The sequence below is a fragment of the Alligator sinensis genome, unplaced genomic scaffold, assembly GCF_000455745.1.
Source record: "Alligator sinensis unplaced genomic scaffold, ASM45574v1 scaffold309_2, whole genome shotgun sequence".
Classification (NCBI taxonomy): domain Eukaryota; kingdom Metazoa; phylum Chordata; order Crocodylia; family Alligatoridae; genus Alligator; species Alligator sinensis.
This window is the reverse complement of record NW_005842231.1, coordinates 1,698,742-1,718,901: the sequence shown is the minus strand read 5'-3', so window position 1 is coordinate 1,718,901 and position 20,160 is coordinate 1,698,742. Positions and strand designations below refer to the sequence as shown.

At 43.9% G+C, this 20,160-nt stretch overlaps 1 protein-coding gene across 1 annotated transcript in view; it reads left to right on the top strand.

Annotated features, from left to right (window-relative positions):
* The window catches only part of NRP1 (neuropilin 1), a gene marked incomplete at its 5' end in the record, with an annotated part of 150,296 nt that overhangs the window by 58,825 nt on the left and 71,311 nt on the right, over window positions 1-20,160 (top strand). The window contains 3 exon segments of the mRNA XM_025208478.1: window positions 1-139; window positions 9,856-10,083; window positions 19,647-19,802. The exon segment at window positions 1-139 is cut by the window's left edge and continues 9 nt beyond it. Coding sequence (XP_025064263.1) covers window positions 1-139; window positions 9,856-10,083; window positions 19,647-19,802 — 523 coding nt within the window.

Below are 20,160 nucleotides of genomic sequence, written 5' to 3'. Positions count from 1 at the left end.
CGCTCTTCGGGAAAGTTCTGTGGAAAAATTGCTCCCTCTCCTGTGGTATCTACAGGACCACATCTCTTTATCAGATTTGTTTCTGACTATGAGACTCATGGAGCAGGATTTTCCATCCGCTATGAAGTTTTCAAAAGAGGTAAGCAAACAATTCATTATTGTGTAGCTCATTATCTATATTTTTCTTTTTTTACTCCAAGCACTTTGAAAATATGAAAATTTGCTTGAAAATGAATGTCTTATTGCTGATGCCATCAAATCCCAGGGGAGGGTCCTCCTCTGGTCTATATTATCATAGCTGCATGGGTGAGCTGTAGCTGAGAATCTACCATGTTTGTGCAGAATCTGACAGCCTTTTCCAGCAATCTCCAAAAATGGTTTATTAAGATTTTTTTTTAGCTGTTGATACTCTTTGTGCTGATAACTGCTATATGTCAGAGGTTACTATCTTAATAGTGCTATAAAGCCCTTGAATTGTTTAGTGCTTCACTCTGCAGTTCCAAAAGGTAGCAGGCAGGGTTCAGAAAGGACGTGAGCACACATGGCCAACAGATGATGGGAACATCAGAGTGGTATCACTTTCAGTCTTTGTTTTGAGGGGCTAGAGGAGAGACGCAGTTCCTGCTGCTCTCAGGCACATCCTGCTGACTGACTGGCAAGGAGTTTCAGTAAGGCTATAGAGCATGGGCAGCTGTACATGGAGACAAGAACATCCGGAAGAGAGAAGCTTCTCAGGATTAACAGGATCTGCAAGTGGCCGCCGCTCTGATTCGCTCTCTTGCCAAGTCACTGGCTATTGGGTGGTGGTGAGATCATTTCTTGGTCCACACATTAGCTGTAGCTGGATGAAGATAAGCATATCACACATTCACAAGCCAGGACCCAAAGCAGAGAATAAATGTAAAAGCACAAAAGAGTTTAACCTTATGGGAACACAGATTTCCTTTGACAACCCAAGCATTTGGAGCCAGATTTCCTAAATCACTGTAAGCTCAGAGGGTATTTACACACATGTGGGGAGCCTGCTCCAACGCGTTGGAAAGCCATTGGAGTACACTCGATTAATCAAGTCTGCTGGAGCACATAAATTGACATGCTCTGGCAGCTTCTCACGTCATGTGTATCAGCGGCATAGCGTGTCTCCATGCTGAGAAAATGGTGGCAGTGTGCTTTGAAATAAAACACATGTGAATGGTAACAAGAAGGGTTTCTACAAGTATGTCAGTAACAAGAGGAAGATCAAGGAAAATGTGGGTCCTTTACTAAATGGGGGAGGCAACCTAGGATGCAGAAAAGGTTGAAGTACTCAATGCTTTTTCATTTCAGTCTTCACAGGTATGGTCAGCTCCCAGCCTACTGCACCTGGCAGCACAGTTTGGGGAGGAGGTGAGCAGCCAACAGTGGCAAAAGAGCAGGTTAGGGACTATTTAGAAATGCTAGATGTGTACAAGTCTGTGGGGCCAGACAGGATGCACCTTAGGGTGCTGAGGTAGTTGGTCAATGTGATCGCAGAGCCATTGGCCATCATCTTTGAAAACTCATGGTGATTCGGAGAGGTTCTGAATGATTGGAAAAGGGCAAATATAGTGCCCATCTTTAAAAGAGGGAAGAAGGAGGATGCAGGTAACTACAAACCAGTCAGCCTCTCCTCAGTCCCTGGAAAAATCATGGAACAGGTCCTCAAGGAATCCGTTTCTAAGTACTTGGAGAAGAAGGTGATTAGCAGGGATCCAGGTTTTCTATTCACCATGGAAAAACACAGTAAAACCCAGATTTTTTTTATTTTAGGAAGAAAAACCTGGATTTTGTCATTTTAAGGAGAAAAACACAGATTTTTTCCTTTAAAGGAGAAAAATGCAGGAAAAAGTGGGTTTCCTTTTGGAGGCTGGCAGAAGCGGGAGAAGGGTGATCAGCAGGGGATGCCATGTGCACGTGCGCATGGTCACATGCACATAGCTACTAGGCAGCCTGGAGAGCAGCTCCATACAGGTCAGTCTGGGGAGAGGGGGAGGAGGCAGAATTGAAGCCCCCAAAGTGAGGGAGAGAGGGAGTTGGGCAGGGCTGGGGCTGGAGCTGGAGCTGGGTCCAGGGCTGCTGCCCAGCTCAGGTGATGCATGGGGCTGAGGTCCAGGGCCAGAATGCGCAACCACAGGGCCAGGACAGGAGTAGGATGGGGCTGCGGGCAGCTCTTCTGGGGGGCAGTGGGACGGGCTGGCTCCCTGCTGCTGTGCACACTCCAGGGGGACATGGAGGGGGTGGGTAGGGGCATATGCTGCTCAGATTGGCTGGGGGGGGAGAGCAGACTGCCTGCTGCAGGCTTAGGCCTCTACAGCTCAGTGGTCGAGACTGGTGTGGCAGGGCAGAGCGAGGCAGGTTCGCTTGATACTACCACCACAAGCCCTGGACCACCATGATGAGGTACCCCCTGCCCACCTGGCAGCAGCAGGGGTGGTGGCATGGAGTTGTGCTCTTCACTGCTGCCAGGCAGGCAGGGCATGCTTCGCCATGGTGACCTGGGACTCCCAGTGGCAGCAACGACCTTCCACACCCAGCCCTGCTCTGCCTTGCCATGCTGGGTCCCACCTGCTGGGCTGCAGAGGCCCTGGGGGGTAGGCAGCAGAGCAGAGGTCCCTGAACCTGAAGTGAACAGCCCACATCTGCCCCCCTGCCCCATGGGCTCTGCTCCTGCTGTGCCACCCATTGGGAAATGGGAGCCAAGCTCCCCACTCCACTCCCAGAAGCTGCTGACTCCCATGGATGGCAGGCACTGCTGTGAGAGGCAGGGGGCTGTGAACACGGGTCCCTGGCCCCATAGCCTTGGCAGCTGGGTGCCGTCTCCAACAGGACCATGTAGGCGGAAGGCTGTGGGTGGGGAGTGAGGGGCACCAGCAGGGCCAGGAGGCTATGGTGGGGTACCAGTAGGGCTGGGGAACTATGACTGGAGAGTGAGAGACAATGTCATGGGCAGGGCATTGGCATGTCATGGTTGTTCAGCACCACAAAGCAGTGCAGGGGGGACAGCCACAGCTGGACCTGTGTCCTGGTGAGTGAAGGGGGAGGGAGAGCTCTGATTTTCCATGATAAAAAACCTAAAATCAAACACCAAATTAAAAACTGTAAATATATTAATAAAATATTGTGTTCAGCTGATATCTATATAGATAGTGGTGTTTCATTTTAATCATGGAAAAATGGGGATTTGGGGGGTTTTAATCAGATAATTTGCAATTTTTTTAACAGAGACAACCAGGTTCCCCAATGATTAGAAACAGTCAGCATGGATTCGCCAAGGGCAAGTCATTCCTAACCAACCTGATTGCCTTCTATGATGAGATGACTGGCTCTGTGACTGGCACTGGGGAGAACAGTGGAGTTAGTATACCTTGACTTTAGCAAGGCTTGTGATACCATCTCCCACAAGACTCTTGCTCCCACAGCATTCTTGCAAGCAAGCTAAGTTAGTACAGGTCTGATGAATGGACTATAAGGTGGATAGAAAACTGGCTGGATCATCAGGCTCAGAGTACAGTAGTCAGTTGGCAGCTGGTATCAAGTGGGGTTGGTTCTGGGGCTGGTTTTGTTTGGTATCTTCATCAGTTACCTGGAACATGGAATGGTGTGCACCCTCAACAGGTCTGCAGATGATACCAAGTTGGGGAGAGTAGTAGATACATTGAAGGGTAGGGGTAGGATTCAGAAGGCATGTCTACATGTGCACATTTACTGCACAGTAACTTAAATTACAGTGAAGTAAACAAAAATTACTACACCATGTGGGTATGCATGTACACATGCACACCCATACTATGCAGTAACTATGATGATTTATGCCGACTTGGGGGTAAATGTGATTCCTGCATGATGCAGGTATCAAATTTACACCTGATTAGTTACTGCTCAGTAATGCACATGTAGACACCTAACTTTAGTCCCAAGTTAAACCACACATAGCGTTAATGCACTTTAAGACCTGCACGTGTAGACACTTGCATATTTCCACTTACCGCACAGTAACTTACTGCATGGTAAATTAAATGCAACATAAATGCATGTGTAGATGTGCCCAGAGAGACCTAGGCAAATTGGAGGATTGGGGCAAAAGAAATCTCATGAGGTTCAACAAGGACAATTGCAAAATCCTGCACTTAGGATGGAACAATCCCATGCACCAGTACAGGCTGGGGGCTCACTGGCTGGGCAGCAACTCTGCAGAAAAGGACCTAGAGTTTACAGTGGACAATAAGCTGAATGTGAGCCAGCAGTGTGCCCTTGTTGTGAAGAAGGCTAATAGCATTGGTAGGTGTATTACCAGTGGATCAAGGGAAGTTATTATTCCCCTTTATTCAGCACTAGTGAGGCCACATCTGGAGTACTGTGTTTAGTTTTGGGCCTCCCACTAAAGAAAGGATATGAACAAATTGGAGAGAGATCAACAGAGGGTAAGAAAAATGGCAGGGCAAGTGATTTATGAGGTAAGGCTGAGGGAACTGGGCTTATTTAGTCTGCAGAAGAGAAGACTGAGTGGGGATTTGATAGCAGCCTTTAACTACCAGAAAGGGGGGGGGGGTGTGTTCCAAAGAAGATGGGGCTAGGCTGTTCGTAGTGGTGGCAGATGAGAAAACAAGGAGCAGTGGGCTCAAGGTGCAGCACAGGAAGTTTAAGTTAGATATTAGGAAAAACTCTCTCACTAGGAGGGTAATAAAGCACTGAAACAAGTTACCCAGAGAGTTTGTGGAATCTCCATCCTGGTAGGTTTTTAAGAACCAGCTGGACAAAGCCTTGGGTGGGATGATCTAGTTGGCAGTGGTCCTGCTTTGAACACAGGGTTGGATTAGATGGCCTCTGGAGGTCCCTTCCAACCCTGTAGGGATCTACAGACCAGTCAGCCTCACCTCAGTCCCTGGAAAAATCATGGAGCAGATCCTCCATTTCTAAGCACTTGGAGGAGAAGATGATGATTAGGAAAAGTCAGCACGGATTCACCAAAGGCAAATCATGCCTGACCAACCTGATTGTCTTTTATGATGAGATGACTGACTCTGTAGATGTGAGTAGAAGAGTGGATGTGGTATACCTTGATTTTAACAAGGCTTTTGATACAGGCTCCCACAACATTCTTGCAGGAAGGTTAAGGAAGTATGGGCTGGATGAATGGACTGTAAAGTGGACAGAAAACTGGTTGGAGCACTGGGCTCACAGGGTAGTAATCAATGGCTCAATGTCTAGTTGGCAGCTAGTATCAAGTGGAGTGCCCCAGGGGTTGGTCCTAAGGCCAGTTTTCTTCAATATCTTTATCAACGACCTGGAAGATGGCATAGAGTGCACCCCCAGCAAGTTTGAAGATGATACAAACCTGGGAGGACTAGTAGATACGCTGGAGGGTTGGGCTAGGATTCAGAGTAACCTAGATAAATTAGAGAATTAGACCAAAAGAAATCTCATGAGGTTCAACAAGGACAAGTGCAAAGTCCTGCACTTAGGATGGAACAATCCCATGCACCGGTACAGGCTGGGGGCTGACTAGCTGGTCAGTAGCTGTGCAGAAAAGGACCTAGGGGTTACAGTGGACAATAAGCTGAATATAAGCCAACAGCGTGCCCTTGTTGCAAAGAAGGTTAACGGCATACTGGGCTGCACTGGTAGGTGTGCTGCCGGCAGATCAAGGGAAGGGATTATTCCCCTCTTTTCTTCACTGGTGAGGACACATCTGGAGTACCGTGTTCAGTTTTGGGCCCCCCACTATAGAAAGAAAGTGAACAAATTGGAAGAGTCCAACAGAGAGCAACAAAAATGGTTCAGGGGCTGAGGCACATGACTTATGAGGAGAGGCTGAGAGAACTGGGCTTATTTAGTCTAGAGAAGAGAAGATGGAGAGGGGATTTAATAGCAGCCTTCAACTACCTGAAGGGTGGTTTGAAAGAAGATGGAGCTAGACCGGGGGTACTTTGGAAGGCCCCAGGGGGTATGTGGTAGTGGTGCAGAGAAACCAGCAGCACTTCCAGTTTTGCTGCTGCACAAGCTCCCCCATCCAAGCTCATCAACCAACTGCTGGGGGACATCTCTGGTCCCTGCGCGTTGACTGGCCGCTGGGGGTACCCTGACCAAAAACATTTGTAAACCCCTGAGTTAGACTGTTCTCAGTGGTTCTATCAGATGACAGAACAAGTAGCAATGGTTGCAGCAAGGGAAGTTTAGGTTAGATAAAAACTTTCTCCAACCCTCGTTTTCTCTTCATTTTCTATTCTCTGTTATTCTATTGCAAACTATTACATAGGTGCAATGGTACAAGTTAGAGTTATTGTGGGAAAACAAACATTTTTCCTGACATCTAAGCATTCAGTACCTCCCAGGTAATGTTTAATTAATTTATATAGTTAATTCCAAAGCTGCATATTGGGTTCCTTGTTATGCTATATAGATCAACCAAACAGCACAGACAGCTTGACTAGTACAAACCTTATTAGACACTTATGTTAAAGCATCCTTCCAGAAATTAAATGACCTAAAATGAAATGTTAGATGAATGATTGAGACCCAAGCCCAAGATGTTATAACTGTCATATACAATGCTGAACCATACTGCAGTACATTAAACATTTGTGTTAAAGACAGTTGTGAATAACTCCTTGCTTTGCTTCTGTTTCCCTCAATTTGTGCAAATAAAAATTGTGTCATTCTTCCTACATTGCATACTGCTTCAAGTTCTGAGCTGTGTGCTCTGTGGGCTGTACACCCAAGGTCCACATCTCAGATCCTAGTATAAGAAACTCCTCCTCAGTCATAGTCATAGAGAAGATTGAGATGCAAGCTGTGTCAGAGGTGAGTCTGAGACTTTACATCTGATAGTGGATTGAGCAGGGAGTGATGTTGGGAGAGAAGATGCTGCCTCCCGCTATGTCCCTGATAGCAAATTAAGATTCTGGCTGAAAGGTCTGAAATTAATCTGTCAGCCAGGAAGAATAGGAGATCATAGAGCTCAAAGACATCTTTTTTGTGGGCCACCAAAATGGAATAGGGAAGCAAAGATCTTCAGCACTGTCCTCCTTAAATCTAGTCACACACAAAACCTGTCCCTCTCAGGAGCAGCTCTTCTTCATTTGTCTCTGACTGAGACTTTTATTCTTGATTGCCTTATTTCTCCCTTGTGGATAACTTCATTGCAGCCTTGGAGGTTCTACTGATAGTCCCTACACAAGGCAGGCAGAGAGGCAAGATTTGTAAAGGGCTTATTAATGAGGGATTTCATTTGATGGAATGTCCTGCTTCTTCCCTCAGATTAGCTGAAACACACTCAAAATGAGGCAGGTTGATTCCAAGACATCACAGGTGTGTGTAAGGGGCTAGCCTGACACTTTTGCATTTGGCAAGTCAAAATTTGCCTCCTTCTTTTAATACAGTGATAATGAGAGAACCTAATTTTATTTTGCACCTCTCATTTGGATTCTAGGAGGCTCACAAAGCATAGTGCAGTACAAATGGCATACAAAGAAATCGTCTTACTGTGGACAGGCAGCTTCATGAACAATGAATAGTGACAATACTTTAACAGCATATAACAACCCTATACCACAGTTTATGACACAGAGAGAGAATGAATGCTCTATCCACCTGAAACAAGAGGAGAATTTTAGTTGCAGACAAAGTTAATTTTCCACACTGGAACTGACCAGGTGTCACTGGACCATGAATATCTGCATTCTTCCAAGTGTGCCCTGTACATGTTCAGGATCTTGATTTGATAGAGTAGGTGTCTCACATCTGTGTTGAAGGACTGAAATGCCTGGGGGTCTGGACAGATGCATCATTGTAAAGTTGTAGAAGGGAACTGGTGAGGCCACATCTGGAGAACTGTGTCCAGTTTTGGGCCCCCCACTACAAAAAGGCTGTGGACAAATTAAAGAGAATCCAGCAGAGGGCAACAAAAGTGGTGAGGGGTCTGGGGGACACGATTTATGAAGAAAGGCTGAGAGAACTGGACTTATTTAGTCTAGGGAAGAGAAGACAGAGGGGATTTAATAGCTGCCTTCAACTACTTGAAGGGAGGTTCGAAAGAGGATGGAGCTCAATTGTTCTCGATGGTGGCAGAAGACAGAACAAGGAGCAATGGTCTCAAGTTGCAGCAAAGGAAGTTTAGGTTAGATTTTAGGAATCATTTTCTCACTAGGAGGATAGTAAAACACTGGAACAGGTTACCCAGAGAGGCTGTGGACTCTCCATCCTTGGAGGTTTTTAAGACCATTAGACAAAGCCTTGGCTGGGATGATTTAGTTAGGGATGGTCCTGCTTTGAGCAGGGGGTAGGAATAGATTGGACTAGACCTCCTGAGGTCCCTTCCAATCCTGATTTTCTATGATTCTATGACCTGAGCCAGCAAGCTGGGAGGTGCTGTGTGGCGGGGAGCCTCTATCCCCCCCTCTCTCACCCCTACTTCTCAGCCAAAGGACAGCTGTGTAGCCCCAGCCCCAGTCCCAGGCCCCCCAGCCCCAAGCCAATATAGCTGGGAGGGGCATGCAGTGGGGAGCTCTGTCCCCCTGCCCCAGTCACCACTGACAGCAGACAGCTGGTGGGGAAGCAGGGCTGGGGAGTTGTGCTGCGCTGGCCAATCAGGGATGGCCAGGTGCTCGGCTGGGCTCGGGATTCTCCAGCAGCTGGCTGTGAACACTCCCCGCCTTCTGACCTTGGCCACTGCAGGCTGCCTCCATGATCCCCCACCAAAAAGGCAACCATGAGTTCTGTTTATTCCCAAACTAATCTAGGGCACTTAGAAAAAGCCACAAAAAATTAGTGTGAAGCTGCCACAGGCATTTTGAACCTGTGTACCTGGCCCTGATGTCTACCAGAACTTGACTTCCTTCATCGCACTTTCCAGTAAATGCCTTCTTTTAAAGGCTGGGAAGTGCTTGAATTAACATGGTGGGTAAGAAGTGTGTGGTCAGTGCTTGTACCAGTTCCCAGCACACCTACAGATCAGGAGTTGTGTTTCTGTGGGACTTGAAGAAAACAGACACATGAACTGTAAGCAAGGGATCAGCTCAGCTTTTTCTTCCATCTCTTCATGAAGACAGATACATTTATCTGCTCTTTTATATCTTCTTGTCCCACTGTCATCCCCTGCTTGACCAACAAGAGTTTATGGAACACCAAATTATACTGTGGCTGGTACGTTGGGAAAGGTTAGTGTGTCAACATTGATATTATGTGACTTCTAGCAACACTGCCTATAATCACACAGTTTATCATGCCTGCACTAACAGCAACACTTTACTGGTGCACCTGTGTCAACACCACTCAGAATGAGTCACTCACCCTTGGTACATGTAAGAATTACCTTTCACATTTAGTTTGTCAAAGAGGCATAGGTCACATCTGGCAGAGTTACTGAGTCACTGCTCTAGGAATCTGAAACCACTACTCCCTCTACTGAATCCACTCACCCGCTTCTGTAAAACATGCTATTCCACCAATAAAAGGCTGTCAGCCTTAAGATTTAAAGATTTAAGCTTGAAGGGGCTATAATTATTTCTCTAGGGTTCTGTCAAGATTTCTTCAGCTTAGACTTTCATTGTTCCCACGTGACTTTGTATTTGTCATAATTTTTCTAGAGCTGGCACAAGTTTTCATATTGCTCCACACAAATTGAAAATTGGAGATCACACAATAAATGTGAATTACGTTTTAATACCTGACTATCAATAATAGGAACAAGCTGGTTGAATGATTAATACAGTGATTAAAATGAGGTGTTTCATTGAAAAACCACCTCTGCTGTTAAAAAGACAAAATGACTTAATTTGTTTCCCAGTTAACTAGCTTGCTGGGTAGGATGGTGCTAAGTATTTCTCTTTCTTCACCCAGGACCTGAATGTTCCAGAAATTTTACTTCATCAAGTGGAGTGATAAAGTCACCAGGATTCCCTGAAAAATATCCCAATAGCCTTGAATGCACTTACATTATCTTTGCACCAAAGATGTCAGAGATTATACTGGAATTTGAAAGCTTTGAACTAGAACCCGATTCAAATCCTCCAGGGGGAGTACTCTGTCGTTATGACCGACTGGAAATCTGGGATGGCTTCCCTGATGGTAAGAGAAAAATGAGCTGCAGCACACAGAAGCATTGCTCCACAGTCAGCTCCAGAAGGCAAAGTCTCATTTTTTAAAATATTGTGTTAGAGGTCCTTGTTTGATTTAAACAAAATGAGATGAGTTGAAGGAGAAAAGACGGGATACTCTTTAATTACAGACAAGAAAGCCCGTGACTAGCACACAACAGTATTAATGTTGTTATCCAAACTGTCCCTAACATTAAACAACTGGCTTTGAGCCAATATCAGTTCTTAGAGGCAGCATACATTGGTTTCAACAAAGGCAGAACTGAGTCTTCAATGCTAAAATAATTCAGACAGGTAAGTCTTACTGTGCATCCAAACTCTGAGCACTAATGAGGATGGTATATGATAATATCCTGCAGTTTGTCGTTGCTGTTGTCTTGGATTTGCTGGAGTTTAACATTAGGTTGAGCACTTCCCCTTAGGGTGCACACATCAGACTTGGCAGTCCTCAGGAATCATGCAAGCAGTAATGTGCAGCCAACTGTTATTGATGCCTTTTACAAGCTTTCTGTGCATGCCATAAGCAGCTAAAGAGAACCGTCTTTCTGTTGTCCTTTTCCCCTCTATTTGTAACTTACAGCCAAATAAAGCAGGACAGGCCTTGTCTCACAGAACAGTGCCATAATGAAAGCAATTTCACTTCTTCATTGATGCAATTACCTGCTTTTAAGTTTGTGAATAGCACCAAGTAGGTTTTTGCAAACAGTTAACACTCTATGGTAATAATATTTCATTTTAATAAAAACATCCGTTAGAACCTACCATAGAACAGGATTAAAGATGCATAGTACCCAGCTGAATCTACTTTTCATCACAAATGCATTTGCACTCTTGTGAAATGGTTCCTTTTTAATAAAAGCTTTCATTGATGCTACAGTAAATAGGTATCTGCTTTTTAACGTATGTTTGTTTAGCTCTTGCTTTACATTTAATTGATTTATCTTTCTATTTTTAAGCACTCTCCAGTAAGTACAAAAGAAAAAGCCAAGGGAATAGCTGAGAGACTACTCTACATTTAATTCCTCAGATAGGAAAACAGTATTGTAACAATATTATAACAATGTGTGGAACATTTAATAATAGGTTTATTTGCATATAAACCTAAATCTTTCCAGCCTAAATTCCTGTAGGACTTTGATTTAAACTGACATGTGAAAAGAAGATCCAATCATCCAACTTATGTGGAATATTCTGAGAAAGAATTGCATTATTATTAGTGTCAAGAAGCTTTCAAAGTGGTAATTTTCTGATTCAAGAAAATGACTGAATCAAATTGAAGAATAATTAACAACAAGTGTTACCAGCTTTCCAGTTCACCCATGATTTCAAACTATGTTTGACTCTCTCAGGAATAAGCAAGTGTTTGGCATCAGATAATTGTGTTTACAGTTTTATAAATACTCAGCTGACCTTGCCTTCTTACTACAGTGAAATGTCTCTTCAGATGCATTCTGTGGGGGCATGTGGTAGTTCTAAGAACATATTTGAAGCATCATTCATTGGAAGATGACTCCTCAGCCAGATATTTCTGTTTAGCCTAGCAAAATGAAGGCTGAGAGGGAATATGATTGCTTTCCATTAATGCATCAGAAAGATAAGCACCAGGGAGGGAAAAGTGTTATGTAAGCTGAGGGACAATTGCTGGCACAAGAACAAGTGGTAAAAACTGCCCACGAATATACTGAGGTTGAAAATTAAAAGAAGGTTTCTTAGCATCAAAACAGGGAGAAGTTTTCCAGTGGGAGTACCAAGGGTAAAATGGAGCTGAGAACGTTTATGAAAGAGGATAGATCATTAATGACCAACCTTTTTGGCTAACATGCCACAAATTAAAACCAGTCCATCTCTGAGTGCAGCTCTGATACCTACCTACTCTGATCCATAAGCAGAACTGGGAGAAGGTACTGCTGCAGGATGAGGTTGCCTTGACAAGGCACATTAATCCTTCCCTCACCTCACAATTGCCACAATTTTATTTGACAAAAGAAGATACACAGCCATTAATTTGGAAGCAGCTGAACAGCCAGGAAAGCGTTAGCTTGACTTTTGGCAGTGACACTGAAGCGCATGCCTACCCCTGTCCAGCAGCATGAGGTTGGAGCCCTGCTGTCTCCATTCCAACACCCCCCTTTACTGTGTGCCTGGGACTCACATGCTATACAGCAGCTGCCCATGTCATTTGTGGTACATGTGCCATGGATTGGCCAACCCTGGATTAGATGATGTGGTTACATATGGCAGAAGGGGACTCGACTTGATGACCCAGGGAGTCCTTTCCAGTCCTTTGTCCCCATGTCCCATAACAAGAAAAAGACCAAAGCTATACTGCTATTAAAATTACTAGGGATTATTAATATGTATTTCCTTGCAGTAATAACTGCAGCCTGCAATACACTATTATCATCTCCACTGTGTTAGGCTCTGTACAAAGATATTGTAAAATGAATTTAGCTGGATAACAAACTCAACAAATAGATGAGACCTAACAAAGAACATTAGGGCTAGGGATAGACATTAAACATAAACTGATTTAAGTTATCGGAAACTGGTTTAAACCTGTAACAGAACAGACATTCAATGCACATAAACCAGTTTGAAAATGGCTGAGACTGGTTTGAAATAAACCTGGTTAAATGTAGCATCAGACTTAACTGACTTAGTATAGCGACCAAAACGCTGGCTTGCATCCATAGATGCTTCTCAAGCAAATCCCGGGACGTCGTTCTCCCCCTGTACTCGGCCTTAGTGAGGCCGCAGCTGGAGTACTGTGTCCAGTTTTGGGCTCCACAATTCAAAAAGGATGTGGAGAAGCTTGAGAGAGTCCAGAGAAGAGCCACGCGCATGATCAGAGGTCAGGGAAGCAGACCCTACGATGACAGGCTGAGAGCCCTGGGGCTCTTTAGCCTGAAAAAGCGCAGGCTCAGGGGTGATCTGATGGCCACCTACAAGTTTATCAGGGGTGACCACCAGCATCTGGGGGAACGTTTGTTCACCAGAGCGCCCCAAGGGATGACGAGGTCGAATGGTCACAAACTACTTCAAGATCGTTTCAGGCTGGACATAAGGAAGAACTTCTTTACTGTCCGAGCCCCCAAGGTCTGGAACAGCCTGCCACCGGAGGTGGTTCAAGCGCCTTCATTGAACACCTTCAAGATGAAACTGGATGCTTATCTTGCTGGGATCCTATGACCCCAGCTGACTTCCTGCCCTTTGGGCGGGGGGCTGGACTCGATGATCTTCCGAGGTCCCTTCCAGCCCTGATGTCTATGAAATCTATGAAATCTATGACTTGGGTCAGACTGGTTTATGCAACATCTGTCCCAGACCCCTACCTGGTTGAATTTAAACTAGAGTCCCCCAGCATACCAGATGCTTTGTAGCCCTGGGTGGGACTCAGTGCTCCAGAGCAGAGCTGGCCCTGCCCCTCTGCTCCCTGGCTGGAGCTGTGGCAGAGACGGCAGGCACAGCCGGGTCTGCCTGGTTTCCTCTTGCTCCTTACCCCCTCACCACTCCCTGCTCAAGCAGGGATTCCTCCCCCCACATCACAGCAGAGACTGTAACCAGTACATAGTATGCTAGCTAATGCTGAGAGGTGTCTGTGTAAGGCAGACAGAACAGTGTCCACTTAAGACCTTTTGGAGCTAATCAACAAGTCAGCTGGTAATGTCTCTCCATTCCTTCCTTGGAAAAAGTTGTTTAAGAAGCACTTGAACTAATGAGAGAAGCTTTTGTTTTCTTGATGGGGTGCTAAATGCTGTGTTACTCCCTGTGTAACTCCCTGCTGTGTAACTAAATGCTGTGCAACTCCCTGCTAGCTCCCTTGCTGGTCAGGAGTGGGGGGAGGGGAACCCCTCCCTAATCAGAACATCCTGCCAGGGCTTGACCGCACCCCTCCTCTGCTTAGCACAGAAAAAGGGATGGAGGGCTGCTCTAGCACCCCTTAGCTTCTAGTCTGAGCCAGTGCAATGTGTAACTAAATGCTGTGCAACTCCCTGCTAGCTCCCTTGCTGGTCAGGAGTGGGGGGAGGGGAACCCCTCCCTAATCAGAACATCCTGCCAGGGCTTGACCGCACCCCTCCTCTGCTTAGCACAGAAAAAGGGATGGAGGGCTGCTCTAGCACCCCTTAGCTTCTAGTCTGAGCCAGTGCAAGCATGTGCCTGCATTTCCTCAGTGCAGAGGGGATGTCTTCACAGTTACAAACTGGTTCAGCCAAGCCAGGTTAAACTAACCTGCAAAAATTGAATCAATTCAGGCTCAAGCTTTTTGAATGTCTATCCCTAGCCTAGTAGTGTGTTTTGTTTTAACATGAGCATTAACTAAAAGAGATTATTAGCCAAGCTATATAGACATCTTTAATTATATTCTAATATACATGGCCCCTTCCCCCAAAGTACAAGTAGCACATGTACATATAGGTTAGAAAAGAATTTTCAAGGGTTAAGACTTTATTAATGACACTATCAAACTGCCTGTCAAGAATGATGGGAAGGGCAGGTGCAGGCAGGGACAGAGACCCACATCCAGCCCCTCTCCATCCACCCCCTGAACAGCTCTGGCTCTGGCCCCACTCTACCCTGTCCCGGCCACTCTGGGTCTGGCCCCGCTCTACCCCACCTCCTGGCTGCTCGAGGTGCAGCCCCACTCTACCCTCCTCCCATCCCATTGCTCTGCATCTGCCTGGCCGACGTCCACCTCCCTCCCTCCCTGCCTGCTGCCTCCCCCTTCCTGCTGGCTGTTCTGGGAGGCATCAGGGCCGGGCGACTGGGGGGTGCCACCACCATGATCCCCACCTTCGCCCTCAGGCAGGGAGGCATAGGGAAGCCCTACTCCTCAGGCAGCCAGGGCATGTTCATTACCACCACCAACTTCCCCTGCAGCGACTCAAACTTGGGCTCACGCAGCCCAGGCCTGAGCATGGAGCTCAAACGTGGGCCTCTGCATGCACCACCCTCTCAGTGCTGCATGCACAGTTGCCCAAAAGTGTTACAGACAGACAGACAGACTAAGTCTTCTATTATATTAGAATATTATAGTTACATGGTTTTGTAGGAAGTTTTGTGGTTACTGTATAACTTAAAAAAAGAATCAAAACATTTTTTTCACAATAAAAAATGAAAACATTATATTTTGACCTTAGCAGGGTGCTCTACTTTGATCTTTTTAAAATGAAATTTTGTGAAAATTAACACATTTCCATAAAACATTCCACTTGAGAGGAACCAACATTTTCTGATGGAAAAATCTTCCACTAGAAAATGTCCACCCAGCTGTAATGGTCACTAATGAGCAAGTTGCTCCCAAAGTGCTCTTTCACATTTGTAGAGTTTCAGCTCACCTGGCTGGTGCTGAGCAGTCTGGCCCTGCTCCTGCAAGGCAATTAAATATGTTCTTATCTTTGAAGCCTGTGAGTAGTCCCATCAACTTCAAAGGGACTTAATTAAGGCTACTCCTGTGTTTAAATTTAAGTATAGGCATAAGTGTTTTGCTGTATCTGGACAAAAATGCTTAGCATCCTGCTGGGGAGAGCCTCACAATATTAGCTATTTCTGCATAATTTTGTACAGAGGGCACTTTTCCGTCTCTAATGCTTCTCTCTGAAACACAACCATAGAGACAGCACATTTGAGACTATCTGGAATCTTAGTCAACTGTTGAACTCTTGAACATTTGGCAAATGACTAAGCCAAAACAGGGTCCTCCTATTAAGAGAAGCAATGACATGGGGCACTGAGAGGCTTAATATCAGGAAGGGAGCAAAGGAGCAAAATGTGAAGGTGTGATTTTATGCAAGGAAGATAAACACTTGCCCCTGGAGCACAAATGCACCCAAAGCCAACCCTGGCTGAGCACAATCCACTGATGACTTAAAAGAAAAATAGTTTACTCAAAACCATGATGAGCTTAAGTGATGAATTGCACATATCCATCATGCAGCTTTCTTTGAAGCTCTATGGATTGTCTACCAGAGGCTCAAAAGTAATTTAAAGGAGTTTACATATGGTTTGAGAACCACAGGCTAAGCATTACTCCTCTGGTCAATACCACAAGTGCTTGCACTGAATTATAGAAGAAAAAATAACACTTTGCTAGAGTTGTTAACATCAGTGCAAATGAAGGTTGCCATTAATCTAGCTTTTTTTCCTGTTGTATTTGCTCTCTACACTATGGTGAGAACAAATGAAGATATAAAATATGTAAAAAGCTTTCCATCTATGACTACTGGAACTATTAGAATAGAAGTCCATTTTTTCCTGTTAGCATTCTAAGTGGTACATTATGCATAAATGTTTAGCCAGTAAGAAAGCTGTTATTCTACAAAAACACTGTGTGTGGCATACAGTACATTTTTTAAAATAGATTTTAATATTCACTGAATTAGGTAATTTACTCTTTAAATTGGTATCTTGAAGGGCTGATGATATCCCTCTTTTCCCCCTTTTCTTTTCAGACTGAGTTATAAAGGATAGAAATGTGGCCCATTGGCCAATGTGTAAGGCAACAAGTATGCATAAATTCTCCAACAATAGGATGACTCCCATTGACACAAAGGCGCACAGTAGATTTGCAGCTCAACATCCTTTTTGTGGCTTCAGTTGTACAGACTTAAAAAAGAAGCACACGTGTCGGTAAATGAGTGTTAAGCAACTAGCCTTGTCCCAGGAAAGCTGCTTCCCATTACATTTATATACACAGAATAGCTAAGGAATTTATTCTAGCTGAAAACTGAAGTGGACTGCAGTAATCTCTGTATTTTGGGAAGAGCTCGGAAAACAATTTTTTGCTTTCTCTCCACCCCTTGAACCTAAATGCAAAGCATATTTTTCCTTATGATCTCATCTGTCCAGCAGAGATCAGCTAAGAAATGAGGAAGGATCTCAGGGACAGATAGATAGAGCACAAGCATCAAGTGGATATATCCAGGAAAGGCTCAGAGATGCCTTTGTCCTGTTGGTAATATGGAACTGGTTCCCTAGCAGGCATAGTTTAGGTCCAAGAGATACACATCTGGACCAGTTTCTCAAGTGGGTTGCCAGATGAATGTCATAAGCCCCAACAGCTGAAAGCTACAAACAGATATTTCGACCTAATCTCCAGCAGAATCACTCGCTCTGTTATCTGAGTGTCTGCAGCCCAAATTCCAATACAGATCTTTTGGCTGGATTACAGGAGAGGTTTCATCAATTTGAAATGTACATGTACCTTTATCACAAATCACAGAAGTGACAATTTGCCTCCAGTTCATGATTGGGTAGGATTAGTAGGACACTGACAGAAATAGTAACACAGTCTATCAAAATAAACAGTGGTATTGCTCAAACTGTATTCTTCAGTGTACTGTTTGGTGCAGTGACACTAAACATCATTAAGCAACTTACTGTCATTCAAAAGTTTACAAGACTTAAATGGAAAAAGGACAACTCTACATATTTTAGGTATTTATATGGGAAGAATAAGAACCTTTATTGCATCCCGTTCTGCTCAGATCAATAATGTATTAGCTCAGCAGGCTAAGGTTTACATGTTGTGCAAGAAAATTCAATACCTCTTTGTATCATGTTCTGCAAAGTTTTGGGCTCCTGAATCTACTCAGCTAGCAAAGGGATTAATACTGTGATACCAGGGGCAATATTCAGAAGAATGAAATGTAGAATTACCAAGTATGTCTAAAAATTATAAACCAGTGAGTCATGGTGAATTTTAAAGTCTGAATGTGCCTTAAACAAAGTTCCCTTCTGTTTGCTATTTCAAAAGGATATTCCCTACAGGAAATGGGAGGGGGAAGACTTGGAGGGCCATAGTATGGTGGCCATCTCTCTCCTTCTGTCTTGTAGTCCATAGTAAGGTCAGTAGCGGCAGTGATCAAAGGCCAGAGTGGGAAGTAGCAGGTTTACAGCTGTTTGCCCATCCAAGAAAAAAGACAATTAAAGGGGCAGGCTATATCCAGGCAGATGTGAAAGATTTTTTTTTAAGGGCAGTGCTGCTAATGATCCAAAAGAACAGCTTTCTTTTTTCAAAAAATAAGATCGTAAGTGATTTAGTGGAAAGAATTCAATGCATGTCCTTTGCAGGGTATTCTATTACATCTATACATTTATCTTAGAGCAGTCATGGGGAAAAACAGTGGAGTTGGCTGGGGACTAGTATCTTACATGTAATGAGATTGCCAAGGCAACTGAAAGCTGACTACAGCCAGAACATGGATAGAAAAATCTACATTGGCAGCAGGAGCTGTATCATCTGAGCTGCTTCCTTCTGGCAGCACTGGGGCTTAATACAGAAGTGCAGCTCATATTGCATGTCTATTCCAAGTTGGAACTGTTTAACTTGTTGGCAGACACTATAAGTGTCTACAGAAATTATGTTAGCTAATGAGTTTCCTTGCATTTTGAATAATTAAGATTTAGAAATGTTTTAGCTTTTAAACTGAAAACTAACCAGACTTATAACAATAATGATGTGTTAAATGAGGTCTGGGAAGCCAACAGTATGAATATTGTCATCTGCAATATTCGGGCGAATTCTTTGCCCACACTCTAGTACAACCCATTTGATTATTTTACACAGAAATGGAGTCTTCTTCGTCAATTTGGGGCTCTATCCCCGAGAGGTTAACAGCATTGGAAGGCAGCATAAGCTGGCTTCGGTTAAACTAACTAAGGGGAGAGGGCAGTGTACAAAGAAAACAGAAAGATATCAGTATTTGGATTTTTTTACTTTCACAGGAATATATATTGGAAATATTGCAACTTTGAAAGTAGAAGCAATTTCCTCATTATTACTCTTGCATTCCTTTGCAAGCTTCATTAGATATTTAAGACAGATATATTTATTTATGATAAATATAATGACACTCTCAAAGGAATGGCAGAGGGATGGGTGGAGGACTTGTTCATATATTATTTTAATTTTTTCTTGGTTACATTGGTCAGCACTTGAGTGAAGGAAAGAAAGTATGAAGCTGTTGAAAGCACAAATAGGAGGGGGCATGGGGTCATTATGTGAATATAAAAGCAAAAGCATTTTTCTAAATTTGCTGAAAAACTGATGACAGCCTGCCTGCAAGACCACTGAAATAAATGCCCAGTTCTGCAAAATACTGGACTCAGCTCCCATTGACTATAACAAGAAAAGGAGTACCGTGTAACATTAGGTATGCAAGCTGAGCCCCTCAAATCTCCCTATTCTAGGCAGATGTTTTAATCACATTTTGAAAACAACATCTGCTTCTTCTTGTGCATATAATTGCATGTGCCATTGCCCATAACAGTACACTTAAAAGTGTATCCTTTGACAATCTAGCCCTATATTTCATTAGAGCTTTATTTGCTTTTCAGAAATGCTGTAATAGTGAAGTTCCCTATGGTAGGGTGAGCCATTTATTTTTCATTACCTAGGTATTGGTGAGGTTGTAATTTTAAACTGTTGTAGGGAGTCCTTATTTTCCACTGAGGAATCTCTTAAGGAGACTACTGTATTGACATCCATTGTTGAAGGAGAAAGCTAATTTACCATTATGCATTGTTTCTTTTCAGTTGGTCCTCACATAGGGCGTTATTGTGGACAGAACACACCAGGTCGAGTTCGCTCTTCAACAGGAATCCTTTCAATGGTTTTTTACACTGACAGTGCAATCGCAAAAGAGGGATTCTCAGCAAACTACAGTGTCTTACAGAATAGCATATCAGAAGGTGAGTATTTATCCATCCTGCAGAGCCCTGTGGTAAATATGTTCTGTAATGTCTCCTTGCACATTGAGTGCCGTATGAAACATTAAAAAACTCTTAAATAAATAAAGGTGTTTTTCTTTTCTTTTTTAAAGATAATCTACCCTTTGAATAGCTGCTTTCTCATAGTTTTATTTCACAGTAATGTCTCAAAGTTAGAAGAACTATTGGGAAAACTGAACTGGCAAAGAAAACCTGGAATTGCAGAACAGTGGAAAAGCTGCACTGAAACAATGAAATATGAACATGCTTTCCACTCCTCAAAGCCTTCTATTCTTCTTCTATTACAAGAAGGAACAGGCTTTGATGATTAAATTCCTGC